The sequence below is a fragment of the Apium graveolens genome, chromosome 7, assembly GCF_009905375.1.
Source record: "Apium graveolens cultivar Ventura chromosome 7, ASM990537v1, whole genome shotgun sequence".
In the NCBI taxonomy this organism is placed as follows: domain Eukaryota; kingdom Viridiplantae; phylum Streptophyta; class Magnoliopsida; order Apiales; family Apiaceae; genus Apium; species Apium graveolens.
The window spans coordinates 41,263,748-41,279,682 of NC_133653.1; the positions used below are offsets into that span (position 1 = coordinate 41,263,748).

Here is a 15,935-nt window from a genome sequence, read left to right on the forward strand (position 1 = left end):
TTTTTTTTTCAAAATCATTAGAAAATAATTTTAGAAAATTAATTTTAAGAATTATATAGACATTTTAAAAGTACAAAAACTAAAACAATTATCATTAAAAGTTCAATATAAAAAGAAATAAAAATTAATATCAACTTTAAAAATGAAAATCTTTTACCCATCTTTAAAAAATAATTATCTTGGGTTTGTACATAATACATTAACTAAAACCGGACACTAAAAACCTTGAAGATTAAAGGCACGATCACACGTAAACACATTTGTTCAAGTACTAAATCACTACATCCTTCCGTGACTCAACCAACACAATTGAACATGATTTGTTCTTATTTTCCTGTATTGATGGTTAAATGTTTAACTCATGTAGTTTATGATTTGTTTGGTGGGTGCCCGACACACATTAAATACTAATTTTTATAATTCTGGGATATTTTTATTGATGAAATTAACGTAAATGTAGGAGTTAATCAACATTTATTATTTAAAAACCAACCCAGCCTTAATACATTACACCACAAAAAATCGATATAAGAGTTCTTTATCTAGTTCAACGGGTGACAACAATTTGCACACATATTGTTTATTTATTTGTCTACTTAGTTATGATTAATTATTTATGCTTCTTATTTTCTTTTATTTTTTTTATTAGAACTAGAGTCATACTTTCAAAGAAAAGATAATCATCTGCAGCTCGGAACAGAGTGAAACAAGCTGAGAACTTTTTGAAAAATTATGCAAAAGGCACTGGACTTCGTAAATTTGTGAAACCGGTATAAATTGCTGGGGATAATATTTGTTATATCCAAAATTTGTATGAAAAAATGTTCGGGTCAAAACCGGGTCAATTTATTTAAATTTGGAATATTTATGCCTAAAATTAAGAAAAACATAAGGCAAATATTTTACTGTGAAGGAAGTAGGCGCGCCCTACATATATGGGGAGGCGCGCCCTTATGAATACAAGAAGATCAATGCTTAACGCCTTAAAGAAACGAGGCGCACCCTCATGAATGCATGAACGCATGAATGCATGAACGCAGGAGGCACACTCTAGTGTTATATGGAGAAAGGAATTTGAGTAATTTTCTGAGCCAACCCCTTACTTGTAGAAGGTGTTAGGGCGCACCCTAAGTAGGAAAGATGACTTAGATGAGATTTCAACATGGTTACTTGGATGGATTCTTCAGATGATTTAAGGAAGAAGAAGATTATTATTACTAACCTATTTGCTGCAGGTACTCTATTGAAAAACTCCTTCCTGTAATGCAACCACAAGAAGGCGGTCTCCATGGTCAGAGACCTCCAGGGGTATGCCTGGACGAAAAGCCTCCTCTTGTAGTCAATGAGTGTCCTCATCGGGGATGTGGGTAAACTTTGGTTTGTGCTTTGAGAGCTATGTCTCTGTAGTCAATGGATGTCCTTGTTGGGAGACTTTGGAGTATCCAACACTTTACACCCAAAAGTTTGGGATCACTTGTCCTGCAATCTGGTAGGGGCTCCTTATCCGTGGGACAAGGATGCATCCAACATTCGGGGTGAACCACGGTTATACCTGCGTCCACGGATAAGAGAAACAGCTGGTAGCGGAGGGTTATCCTTGGCCAGGAAAATGCCTTATCGGTGAAGTCTCGAAGCCGCGGACGAGCCTTGGGCCTTTGTGGTTGGGCCTCATCGGTGGACATTCCTAAAGCTAGTAGAAGACGGTTCCCAGTAGGTTTTTTACTGGGCCTCGGGACAAGAGATCTAAACCCATTAGGTTTTTTTGTTCCTCAAGAACTACGTTGGCTTGATTACCTATAAATATGGATACATATTCAAATTTCAAGGGGTCAGAAGTTGAGAGCGCAAAGAAGCCACCACTGACCCTAAGCAATCTCATCCACTAATAATCACAACCATTTTCTGACGAAGAACCATCGTCACAGATTTTATTTCCGGCTACAAACCTCAAACTTTGTTGCTACCAAATTCCCCCGTCAACAAATTGGCGCTAGAAAGAGGGGCTAAACAAGATATGAATCTAGGAGGAAAGATGTCTCAATATCGTGATGGAAGTTTTTATGATGAAAGTTCTTAAGAAGATTCTGATTATGGCTACGGACGCCATGAACCTTATGTTCCACTGAAGATTGATCGCCTCACTCCAGACGTTGGGGGTCAACCACCAGTTATGATCAATAATGCTGATTTGTTGGAGCAGCTATATCGCACGAGTTATGCTCTGAACGGATTCGATTCAAGGCTGAGCATAATAAAGCGACGCAAGACCAGAAGAGGTCTTCGTCATAATCGTCCTATCCACGCACCTGAAAAATCCCCCATGACGGAGAAAGATGCTTTGGCCGATCATGGCCGAACTGAAGGCGGGCATGTACCAATAACCCCACGACGGTTAAATTGATCCAACGATACAACCCCGATCGTTGAACTTGTCGATGAAGATATCGATGGACGAGAGGTGCCAGGAGCTGATAATCGGGTTGTAACTCACCCGCACCGGTCTGCACGGACTCTAGAGGAGCGGCGTCAAGCGAAATCCATACCAACTAACGAGCAACGAGGTTTTGCTGCTCTGAAAGATCGTTTGAGGATCCGTCTGGGGGATGATGATCTGTGAATGCTACTTTTGGAGTGGCAGAGGGATGCTGATCGAGGAGATGCGATGACCCATGGTTCAACGCGTGTGCCCCTGAATCCTGATGAGAATCAGGAGCAACACCACGACCATGAGAGAGCTCCTCTCCGGGGATAGATGGATAGGTATGGTCAAAACTATGGAAGTGATCTCTAGAGTAGGCCCCAATGGAGATGAAGGGGTCAAGGCCGCGACAGATACTTGGACGGAAATTGCCGCACCAACTATCGTGATGCTCGATGGGACGATCGAACTGAAAGGGATGATCATATTGGAGGAAACGGGCGAAGGGATATACAAACTAATGACCATGAAATTCATGATGTCCGCAGATGAGGACATGATGGAACGCTGGAAGGAAATCAAGGGAGAAATCAAGATATATCGATTACACCGGGAAGAGGACAAACTGATGCTCAAAATACTAATCAACATCTGGTTCCTCCGGTAGGAATCAAGTAGTGCCGTCTCCACCTCAACCTCAGAATCCGCAACCTAACGTGCAAACCATCTCCGGAGTAGGAACTTTTAATGTGGATGATCTGAAGAATCTACTTAATCACTTGGAAGGAAGAAGAGTAACAACAACAGCTGAGATTCTTTCGCAATTCTCTACGGCAGTAAATGAGGCTCAATTACCGGCTGGATATCGTAACACTACTAGCGATCTATGGTTCCATGGAAGTTAAGACCCTATAGAATTTCTGGGGTGGTTTAACATAGAGATGAATGTGTACCAAGTTCCGGACTTGGCTAGATGTAGACTCTTGGCTGCAACTTTTAGAGAAAGCGCGCAACAATGGTTCCAAAAGTTTGGACCTGGAATAATCACTTTTTGGGATTAGATGAAAACTTTATTCTTGACAAAATTGCAAGCAGCTGTAAGATACGCTCCACCGGTTATAACTTTGGACAATGTCAAACAGAGGGAGAATGAGAGTCTAACATCTTACTTCAAAATGTTCAACGCTGAGTCTACCGGCGTGAGAGGGCTCTCAGACGAAGCTTTGAAAAGTTTCTTGATAGCAGGATTGAGAGTTGGTTCAGACTTCTGGAAACACTTGCAGGGAAAGGATCCAACTACTATTGTAGATATTTTGGCATTGGAAGAATCATTTAAGGCCATAGAACAATCTTTAACAGAGGCCCAAATGGCTTCACAAATAAGCCAGATGGGTAGAGCAAGAAAGAGAGACATATCTCCGAGCCCGAGGTATCGAAAAAGTAGTCGAAGCCCAAATCGGGTGAACGTCGCAACTGTGCGGAGGGAATGGAGCCCTCCCTCAAGTTATGACAACATAACTAGCGGATACATCCCTTTGGCTGCATCAATTGAACACATCTTTGAAGTGAACAAAAACAGAGGACTTTTCAGGAAGCCATAAGCTCTTTCGTCTTGGCAAAGCAAGGACACAAAGAAATATGGGGGCCGGTCTACAATAAACGTTTGTTGTAGACCGGTTTACAACAAACGTTCCACCGTTGGATGGTGGATCTAACGGCTGGTAATTGAAACAGCATAAAGGGGACCGCGAAAATTTTCAGCGGTCCGGGGAAATTATAAAAGTACCCCTAGCCACGGGCCGCGGATAATTTTCGCGGTTGGTGTCATTTTTTGTTTGCCTAATACCTAGAAAACACAAACTCTACACAATCCATATAAACACAAACATAACCAGCGGCCGCAACAGAGGCAATTATCGGAGAAAAGCACAACAGAAGCAAAAAACCCAGTGCCCAAGATCACCGAAACCTTGAATCATTCTCCTTTTTCGTAATTAAGGTATATAATCGATTCCTTTTTGTTATTTACAGTTTTATTGATATAAATTTATGCTTTTTTCTTGGTGTAGATATGATTTTGTGTATGTAATTCAAATTTTTAGGGTTAATTAATGTATGAATCCTTGTAATGAATTAACATATGAATTGTAGTATGATTAAATTCAATTTTTTAGAATTTCTAGGGTTCATAATTTGGAATTGATTTAATTCGAAAAATATTAGTGTTGTAATATGAAAATTTAATTCATTTTTTAGGATTAATTTAATTAGATTTTTAGGATAAATTAATGTTACTTTCGATTAGTTTAATTCATTTTTTAGGATTTATTTAATTAAAATTTAATCTCAAATCATTTTTAGGATAAATAAGTGGTAAAATCAAATTTAATTAGTGATACTTTCGAATTAATTTAGTGTATAAATCGAATTTAATAAAAAAATTAGTGTGAAATTCGAATTGAATTAGTGTTAATTTCGAATTATTTAGTGTAAAAATAGAATTTAATGATAAAATTAGTGTTAAATTCGAATTATATTAAGAATTTATAATTATAAAATTAGGGTTAATTTAGGGGTTAAATTTCGGTGCTTAATTTTTGGGATGTAATTAACATATGATTTTGGGATGAATTTTACAATAATTCGAACCAATGGGTGTATAATTACGAATTACGAATATAGGATTTAATGTATTGTGTACTTGGTGATTATATATGTGGTAATTATTTTTATTGTGTACGTGGTGTTTTTATTGTGGTGATTGATGAATTATGTTAATAATATTTTCAGGTATGGATAATTTTGGTGATTTCGGGAATATGTTGCCGGGTCTGAACGCGCATAATGTTATTTGGGATAATCGGTATCACGTTAGTGAGGATGTTTGGGACAGTGCAGGGAGAGATAAGTTGCAGAGCTATTCGGGGAACAAGTCATTGCACTTGTGGAAGTTAAGGAGACCACAACGGGAATTGTTACACATGCTTGGGTTTGGGATTTTCGCAGACCCTGTTGTTGTCTTGGCTACTGACACTCAGTTGATACATGCTTTGGTAGTGTGTTGGAGACCTGAGACCAACACTTTCTTCACGAGGCAGGGGGAGATGACTGTTACACTGAAGGATGTAGGGTTTATTCTAGGGTTTCCAGTTCAGGAGGTTGCACTGACTTGTTGGGTGATAGAGAACAAGGCTGCGCATTTTGTTAATAACTGGTTTGAGCCTTTGACCGGGGAGGAGGTGAAGGAGGCTTTGTATCGGAATAACATCAAGCTAGGGTGGTTGTTTGAGAGATATGGTGCATAGAAGCCTGAGAAGAATAATATGAGGGCCACAGTTGTACATACTAAGGCGTATTTGCTATTCTTGATGGGTTGTATCCTCTTTCCTAGCATCAACCGGTCTTTTGTTCATGTTCGGTATATGCACCCATTGATTAATATGCGGGAGATTCCTTATTATGCTTGGGGTGCAGCTGTGTTAGCTCATATATACTGGGGTTTGGAGATTGCTGCAAAGAAGGACAGTAAGAGCATTGCTTGTTGTGTCTGGGTGTTACAAGTTTGGTCTTACGAGAGATTTCCTCGTATTGGCATGCCTTTACAGTCTCCCGGTTAGGAGGATTATCCGGTTACTGAGGGATGGGCCTATTCTAGTGATACTCATGCGGGGGTTTCAAAGAAGCACAGCATGACAGGTCCTCACCACAGCTTACCGTTCTATAGGGGTGAGTTTGATGGTGTTGCTGGTGATGAGGTGGTTAGGAGGCCATATGCTAGATTCGACGATGTTATGGACAGTGAGATGATACAGGCACAGTTAGCTGGGTGTGGTCGAGTTCCCCTTGTATGTTATGATGTGGTCGAGTGGCAGCATCCGGACAAGGTGAGCAGACAGTTTGGTGCTAGTCCCCAGATTGCACGGGCACCGGTGAACATGGTTGGCTATCGGGGGCTAAGGAGGCCACTTTTGTAGGGGAGGATTGGCTTGTACGGTGGTTTATTGATATTGGCAAATGGGCCAGGTTCTGTTCATATTTGGATGGACTTGTTGATGACTCGGTTGACATAGCTTCGGAGGCTGATTACATGGCGTGGTATGCTGATATATCTCGTATACGAATAGGGAAGCCGGATCCACAACTTCAGCAACAGTACAAGACGAGAAAGTTGTATGATAGCCTCGAGGGATTTGAAGTTGTAAGTATTTTACAAATATGCATATTTCACATTAAACCACACACTACCAAAAATGCATTCACACATATTTCATCTTGCACATATGAAAGCCTTGTGGAATTAATGAAAAATTGTTTGTTTGTTTTTATTTGTAGATGGTTGCCGGACTTAATATGTTGAAGCAGCTGGATGCTAGGGTTCCTCCAGGGTTTGTGGAGGAGTTTGGGAGGATTTCCGGTACCTTCCTCACACCATTCTCTCGGTTGATGAAGAAGATCAAAGGACGCGCCTATAGACCTCCCACATTTCAGAACATTAAACCATATTTCATTGCACCTTCAGCTGGCGACTTTGACATTCCAGCCATTCCTTCCCAGGATGTCGTTGACATGACACAGCCATCCTAACATGTGTCTCAGCCACCCCAGACTATTGCCTCATCCAATAGACCCGCGAAGCTTGCATCCCGCGGGATGAAAGAAGAGAAGTGGAGTATCACTAAGACTCTCAGCATGACAAAGAAGAATGTAATATACTTAAATTGGGGATGTGGCTTTAGGATGGAGTCGAGGAATCCCGGTGGTCTTACTGTTTAGGACTATCACGTCCATGCATCAGCTATGCAGAGTCTGGCTCCAGGAACATGGGTTGATGACCGGATCATATACACTTATATGGTATTGTTCGTTACTCGTTGCATTCATTTTAGTTGTTGCATTCATTTTACTTCTGGCATTCATTTTACTTGTTGCATTCATTTTACTTGTTGCATTCATTTTACTTGTTGCATTCATTTTACTTGTTGTATTCATATTTATTTTCAGGGATTGCTAAGGAGTCTGGAGGAGGAGATTCACACTAGACGTATATGGGAGAGAAAACCAGTCTATTACTTATGGATCCCTACTTTATGGTAATTGGGAAATGACATGTAAAGAAAATCAAAAAAACATCTAGGACCGGTGGAGATACATTACAGAGGGCATGGAATAAAGCATTATGTAGTTTTACAGGTTTTGCCACGGCTAATGTTGGGCCTACTGTTCTCGAGGCGGACTACATATTCATCCCCTATTGTGTTGGAGATGTGCATTGGGTTTTGTTTATGTTCAGTACTGGGCGATTTGAAGGTCTTATCATAGATTCAATGAATGATGAGCCGGATTATCGTGAGGACATACGAGTGGTGGTATGGTCCTTTACTTGTCTACTACTAATGTCTTATATACAGTCCTTACCAATTGTATATTGTATTCATTCTCGGATCATAATTTCATTACAGTCATGGTTGTTGCCGAGGCTATTGCATATGATACAACCAGTCGAGGGGCGTGACCCTACTTCAGCCGAGGTCCTAGCTCTACCGTCCAGACCAAAGCAACGAAACTCCAATGATTGCGGTGTTTATGTGATGAAATACATTGACTACTTCACACAAGGATATGACTTAGCCGAGGTACCGAATTGGTCGCAATAGGAGGTGGATACCTTTAGTTATCGGATAGCCAGGGAGCTTCAGCTAGGGAAGGCAAGGGGGATTCCCAGGATTCGTATGCGTAGACGTTACGAAGCTTCGTAGTACTTATGTGGTTGGATTTCATTTCGTATGTAGTTGGATTTCATTTGATTTTAGGTTGTCGGATTACGTACTCGGATTTCATTTGATTTTAGGTTATCGGATTACGTACTTGGATTTCATTTGATTTTAGGTTGTCGGATTACGTACTTGGATTTCATTTGATTTTAGGTTGTCGGATTACGTACTTGGATTTTATTTGATTTTAGGTTGTCGGATTACGTACTTGGATTTTATTTTATTTTATATTATCCGGTTTTATTTGTTTTTTTGTTTATTTAATTAAGGTGGATTTTGGATTATTTTGAATTTTGGAGGGTTGTTTTGGATAAATTTTGGTGAATTATGCTTGATTTTGGAAGATTGTAGGTGTGTGGGAATTTGTTGGCAATTTGTACAAGTTGGCTGTCTGTATACAGGCTGCAGAAAAAAAACTTCCCCGCCCAACCGCGGAAATTTTCCGCGGTCCCTCTTCAGCCCAACCGCGGAAATTTTCTGCGGTCCGTCCCTTTGGTATTTTCCACCAAAAACAGAGCAGAAAACAGAGCATCCTTGCAAAACTTCTGTTGAAATTTCTTAAATTTTGGAAGTTGGTCCTAAACTAACTTCCAAAATTTAAGACCACTCTCAAAAGTCTTAAAATAGGGTAATGAGTGATTTTTAGAATTTTTTTTTCAATTTTTACATTAAATTGAAAATTCTTTAAAAAGTCAACGAAAGTCAACATTTTGTCCAAATGTTGAAAAAAACTTTTCAAAACATTTTATAACAATTTCTCATGTATAGTTCGACTTGTAAATTTTAATTTTAAATCTCAAATTTATAGGTACACTTTAAATCTTAAATTTCATACTTAGATTCATAGAAAATACATAATTGTCGCTCAAATTCAATGAAAATTATAAAATACATAGGTTCGAATGAAAATTACACGATCAATACAATCCACTAAATTTTACGAAATATATTGATCCCAACCAAAAATACCTAGTATATTAGAAAGACCACCAGATAACCGGTGTTGAGCAACTCCTTGTATAGTATCCACGAAGCATGCAATATGGTAAAGAACAAGTACACAACCATCACGGATATGCCCTTCCATAAGTTTCCCCGGGTAAGGGTTGGAGTCGTTCCAAATGGTAACGGGAATCGTAATCGAGCCATCGTAGAGACGAAATCTTGCAAAACATGTCCCGCGTTCCCTCTCCGTCCCTCCCGTTAGGCGTGAAACCCAACCCTTCACATATTCAATGTGTATTTGGTCCATATTACAACCCTCACGAGGCCTCAAGTTTACAATATCGGCAATCTGATCACATTTAACAAGCTTATCGCCATTCCATCCAGATTTTTTCCATTTTCCATCGGGCGTGTTGTTGCCCAAATTCAAGATCGGAAGGAAGTACAGATCCGGATGAGAGTTCACCAATCTCTACGGTTCACTACCCTCCATCCAATTGCATGCCTCGATCCAATTTTTGGCCCTATAAGCCTCCTCATCGGGTGGATACAAGTCCGTTTCCTCTTCCTCCACATGGGGCGGCTCGTCATTGTCCACAAGGGGCATCAACTCGACACATGCATCTTCCATCTCACTAAAGGTTGGTGAGACGACATCTTTCTCGTCATTGTCCTCATACCACGAGTCGCTTGGTAGGGAGTCCGAGAATGTGTTGCTAACGTGGGAAACCGAATTACAACTATGATCGGTGTTGTTGTCACCACTATACTCGCTAGTCATGTTACCTATCACAATAAAACACAATTATATGACAATAATTGGCAATATATGACAATAAAACATAACAACAAAGAAAGCAATGTTAAATACTAAAAATTCAAATTCATTAAAAGATTACAACATTCAGTTACAAATGCTACACTACTAATTATATTACAAATCTTGAGCATTTTTAAGATCTTCTAGTCTACTAGCACACTTTCTTTTATCATGGCCTTTCATTTGACAATAGGTGCACTTTCTTGGTGGCTTCTCCTTTTTACCAATCAATTCTATGGGACTTTTGAAACGAACGTCCTTTTTCCTCCCTTTAGTTTGGGACATAATAGGGTCAAGAATTGGTTCTTCATGAGCACTTGTATTTGGATCATGAGAATTGCTTTCATAAGAATTAATTCCATCAACGATCATTCTTTCGAGAATTGGTATTTCTAGATTCATCACTCCAACGGCATAATCATACCGTTCCTTGTATGCAAAGCTACTTTGACAAAAACTCATGGTTAACATTGTCATACTATTAAATCGATCGGTTGAGGTCGTCTCATGACTTTGTCCAACATCCAAATCGTAAGGAAACACACCATCAACTCTATTGGCATGCATTGTCCATCTCGAGTTTATGTAATATAGGGGAATTTCCGAAACCCGTTTCTTAGTGAAGACCGCCAATAGGTGTCTACAAGGTATCCCCGAATGTTTAAACATTCTACACGTACACATTCCCAAAAAGCTTTCTTTTTCGAATGCCACAAAATAAACATTTCTTCTCGTAGGCTCAGACATGGGCCTATAACAACTATAGTACGTATAAACATCCCCCATTCTCTCCCCTTCTCCACTAGCTCGTCGGTCTTTTTCAACAAAGTATTTTGAAGACTCAACCAATTTATCTTGAAATCTTTTAAACATTTCCTTAGTGTAAATACAAGAAGCATGATACTCCAATATGGTATACAATTTCATGGGATGTTTTAGATTAATGGTGACATAATCTTCTTCCTTCTCCCTCATAAATTGCCTTACCAATTTTTTTGGGTATTTTCAATGAATTCCTTCAAACCCGTTGCTGAACTCACATACTTATCAAAGAAAGAATTCATCCCCTCAATCCTCGATGTACTATTTTGAAACGACGAAAATGTGTTTCTAGTATATGCAAGAATCCACTTGCGCTTCAACTCATATAACCCATTTAATCATTTATACTCTTGCAAGTGATACTTTTCCACAAACGACGCCCATCTAGCCTAAAAAATACATTCGGTGAGAGATTTATAAATACAATGGTTGAAGTCCATCTTGAATTCCAGAAAAGCCGAATAATAATGAGCTAATTTCTCGGGAAATTTTTGACTAATGTGCCAAGAACATAATAAATGGGTAGTATTCGGGAGTACAACCGCAATAGCGCTTGCCATGGCTTGATCATGATCCGTGATTATAGTCAATGGAGGCTTATTCCCCACACCTTCAAGCCAAGTACGAAGAATCCACTCAAAAGTCGACGCATGTTCATCCCGCATCAATGCAAACCCGAAAATAACCGATTGATGACTCTGGTAAATGGGACAAATGGCATTGCATATCTATTTGTCCGATAAGTGGTAAAAAAGACACAACATCGCCAAAATTTTGGTTGGCCATTATACATATTAGATCAATCCATACTAGATACTTCAAACGATTCTCTTCATCAACTTCGGTCCTAATAAAATATTTAGAACCACTTTCTTCATTCAACCTATACAACAAGTCCAACCCCGCTTGGGCGTCACTAATCTCAAACTTTTTCTTCCTCTCGTCTCTTAACACATTTCTAGCATGTTGTACATTGAAACCAACTTTATCATTACCTCCATGAATGTTACCAATCACATTCATCACTTGACAATTACGAACCCCCGAACCATAAAGTGTTTTAATCAAACTACGAGTAGCGGTGTTGACATGTCTTTCGCGTTGTACCAAATTCATCTTACTAGGGGAAACAAGACTATGGTTGTGTACCAATTCAAGGCTAGTTACCTCCCAAAGACATTTTTTCTTTTGATAATTGACTTACATCCTCACCTTGCACTCACTTTTAGGAAGAACCTCTCTACGCCGTTTATTTTTACTACTCTCGGCGATGACACTTTTTCCATAAAGCCTACAAACGACCATATATCTCGTTGTCTTTATTACGATGGATCTCTTGAATTTTAATAGCAAATCCATTTCGTAAAGCATAAGCCCTAAAAAAATGACCGGCCTCATCCACACTTTGAAAAATTTGATTCAAATATGGAACTCCCCCCATCAACATTTTCATACATATTTGCATCCTCTACATTATCATCTTCATCGTCACCCTCAATATTATCATTATCATTTTCAACCTCATTTTCATCATTTTCATCTTTAACATCAACCAAATCGTCATCTAAATTAATAAATTCCTCATTTCTATCTATAAAATCATCATCTTCAACATATACAGGGGTTTTAGGTTCTTCACTAGTATTTAAATAATCAAGATGTAAACTATGATCAATAGCCTTTTTTTTTCATTTTGACGTTTATGACAAAATATACGAGCAAATAAATTATCTGTTATGAAAATGTGAAATTTAAGACAAGAAATATACCTTGAATTGATAAAAGTACTTGAATTTCTTGATGAAAATGCCCCAAAATTGCCTAATTTGGTCACTTGGAGAGTAGAATTTTTGTTGTGGAAAAAACTATTTTTTGTGTGGTAAAGGGGGGCTGTTGGGTTGCTGGGGATAAGGGGGCAATCTTACTAACCACGGAAAATTTCAGCGGTCCCTTCTACCAACTGCGGAAATTTTCCGCGGTCCTTCTATGATCTCAGCCCTTTATTCTCCCATCCAACGACTAGAAATGTGTTTGTCATAAAATGGTCTACAACTAACGGTTGTTGTAGACCGTTCCCCAAGAAATATTGCGAGTTTCATGAATCATCTGGACACAACACCCATGAATGACGACAGTTGAAAGATGAGATCGAAGCTCTGATCAAAGAAGGGTATCTTGGCGAATGGGTGGTAAAGGAAGTAAGGAAGCACAAAAATGGTTTCGACAAAATAAAAGAAGAGGGAGAACATACTCCTCGCAGCTCTAACAACGAGACTTTGGAGGAAAATAAATTTTTCAGGGATGGTAGTATCCGAGCAATATTTGGAGGAGATCCTGGAATACAATGCAGCAATCGAGCATTGGCAAGATATGCAAAGGAAGCCCGGTTCAGACCGCTGACTGACATCCACAGGGTGGAAACTCAACCACCGAAAGTATGCAAGGGAGAATCAATGGATATCACCTTCACAGAGGCGGATGCTAGGTGGGTACATCACCCTCACAATGATGCTCTGGTCATTTCTCTCCAGATCAGAACTAAAAACGTCTACAGAGCCTTCGTGGATGATGGAAGCTCAACAAACATCCTTTACTACAACACCTAAAAGAAGATGGGTTTACCTGATCGAGATATGTTAGCTGGGGAGGATGCTTGGGTCTATGGTTTTTCTAGAGAAGGAGTTAGAGTCATGGGATTAATTCGGTTGCCATGTACTCAGGGAGCCCACTCTTTGTGATAAAGATGCTCAAATTTAAGGTCTTAAATCAGGAATCCCATAATGTGTTGCTAGGACGACCTTTTCTCAAGGAAATGAGGGTCATCACTTCAATTTACCATCTGAAAATCAAATTACCTACCCCAAACGGGGTTCGCGGTATAAAAGGTTCCCAATATGACTCCCAGGAATGTTACTGATAGGTTATGAAGGGTTTTCAAAGAAAATATATCCATGTCGGAGATGCCTCCGGCGACGAACTAGAAAGAACGACCGAGAAACCAATTGAGGAGATTTGTGTCCATTACTATGTTGAGCAAAAGTTGCAGAAGAAGCCGATTTCCCTGTATCACAGGGCGCGCCTTCTCTCATTAAGGATTCTTAAGAAGTTGATGCCCCTGTTACGCAGGGCGCGCCTTCTTTCAGAAGAGAAGTTGATGCTTCTCCTTCAGAGGATGCGCCTTCTTAACAAAGTGACAAAAATCATAATCAGCTTGATTTGGATCCATGGATTCCGATGCCCATGGAGAAAATGGGACCGTCTGAGGATATGATGAAATCCGAAATGACGAAAAGGATCCGAGCAAAGTTCTGAAGATTGGTTCTCAGTTAAATCTAAGGCTGAAAAAAGGACTTTCAATATTTCTGTTAGAAAATCTTGATGTGTTTGCATGGAGCCACTCGAATATGGTCTGGATCGATCCGAAAATCATGTGTCATAGATTGAATATCGATTTCAAACATAAAGGGGTTCGACAAAAGCGTAGGGGCGTAAGTGGAGAAAGGGCTGTAGCCTTGGCAGAGGAAATGGATAGACTCTTGGATGTTAGATTGATCAGAGAGTTCTTTTACCTAGAATGGTTGACAAATACGGCGTTAGTGAAAAAACCCAATGGGAAGTGGAGAACTAGTGTGGACTTCAAAGATCTAAACAAAGCCTGCGTAAAGGATAACTTCCCTTTACCACGAATTGATCAGTTGGTTGATGCTACGGTAGGACATGTTTTGCTGAGTTTCATGGATGCATACTCTAGCTATAATCAAATCCCCATGTATGAGCCTGACCAAGAGCACACATCATTCATCACAGATAGAGGTATCTATTATTATATCAGGATGCCGTTTGGTCTAATCAATGCTGAGGCAACTTATCAAAGGCTGATAAACAAGATGTTTAAGAGATAAATTGAGAAGACGATGGAGGTATATGTAAATGATATGCTGGTAAAATCCAAGGAAGCTAAAGATCATATAGCAGACCTGGCTGAAATGTTCCATATTTTGAGGAAGTATAGAATGAAGTTGAATCCCAGAAATTTATGTTTGGTGTAGAGTTAGGGAAGTTCTTGGGGTTCATGGTCAACCACCGAGGAACTGAGGCAAATCCCGTAAAAATCAAAGCTATGCTAGACATGAAATCTCCTACTAGTGTCAAGCAGGTGCAGAGCCTAACCGGAAGGATAGCGGAACTAAATCGAATTATTTTAAAATCTTCAGACATATGCAAAGAATTATTTAAGGCTATTAAAGGGATGGGAAAGGATTTCGTGTGGACCTCAGAATGTGAGGATGCTTTTTATAAGATCAAAGAACAGTTGGGGAACTCTTCCATGTTGGCAAAGCCAGAAGATGGGGAAATGTTAATCCTCTACTTGGCACTATCAGAATATTCCAACAGTGCGGCGTTGGTAAGAGAAGAAGAAGGCCGCCAATCACCAGTATACTACGTAAGTAAAAGATTGCTAAGTGTAGAGACTAGATACATCGGCATGAAAAAGTTAGTATTTGCCCTTGTCCTTGCGTCATGAAAATTGAAGCCGTACTTCCAAGCTCATCGGATAGAGGTTCGCACTGCCTACCCACTGAGGCACATCTTGCACAAGCCAGAATTATCAGTCCGAATATTGAAGTGGGCAGTTGAGTTGGGATAGTTTGACTTGGAATATTGCCCCCACACGGCAATCAAAGGACAAACATCGGTTGACTTTATACTTGAGTTTGATTCCGAGGTAGATGAGATGGCTATAATGTTGGCATAACCTTTCTTGCATGAGAATAACCCTGACAAGGTAAGATAAGAGTTCCCACACCCTTGGTGGATTCTACATGTCGATGAGGCTGTGAATAATAATGGATCAGGAGTCGGGATTGTTCTGATTACCCCGGAGGGGCACCGTTTGATGAGCGCCATTCACTTCAAATTTTATGTCACAAACAATGACGTTGAATATGAAGCCCTAATTAATGGTTTGAATATAGCCTTGGAACTAGGGGTTGTGAATTTGATAGCTTGGAGTGATTCAGAGTTAGTGATAAATCAAGTTAATAGAGGGTTTCAATCCTGAGATCCTCGAACTAAGTTGTACATGAGGTGTGTGCAATGTTTGCTTCAAAGATTTGGTAGCGCCAGGCTGGAGGGTGTGCCAAGAGAAGAGAATGGC

The 15,935-nt window shown here is 39.7% G+C and overlaps 1 protein-coding gene across 1 annotated transcript; it reads right to left on the reverse strand.

Moving 5' to 3' along the window:
- Nucleotides 1-11,115: 11,115 nt before the first annotated feature.
- On the reverse strand, nt 11,116-11,893 carry LOC141673524 (protein FAR1-RELATED SEQUENCE 5-like). Its single transcript, XM_074480275.1, has 3 exons — nt 11,588-11,893; nt 11,320-11,505; nt 11,116-11,166 (listed from the first exon to the last, which is right to left on the reverse strand). The coding sequence occupies exons 1-3, from the start codon at nt 11,891-11,893 to the stop codon at nt 11,116-11,118; spliced, it is 543 nt and encodes a 180-aa protein (XP_074336376.1).
- Between the last annotated feature and the right edge of the window lie 4,042 nt (nt 11,894-15,935).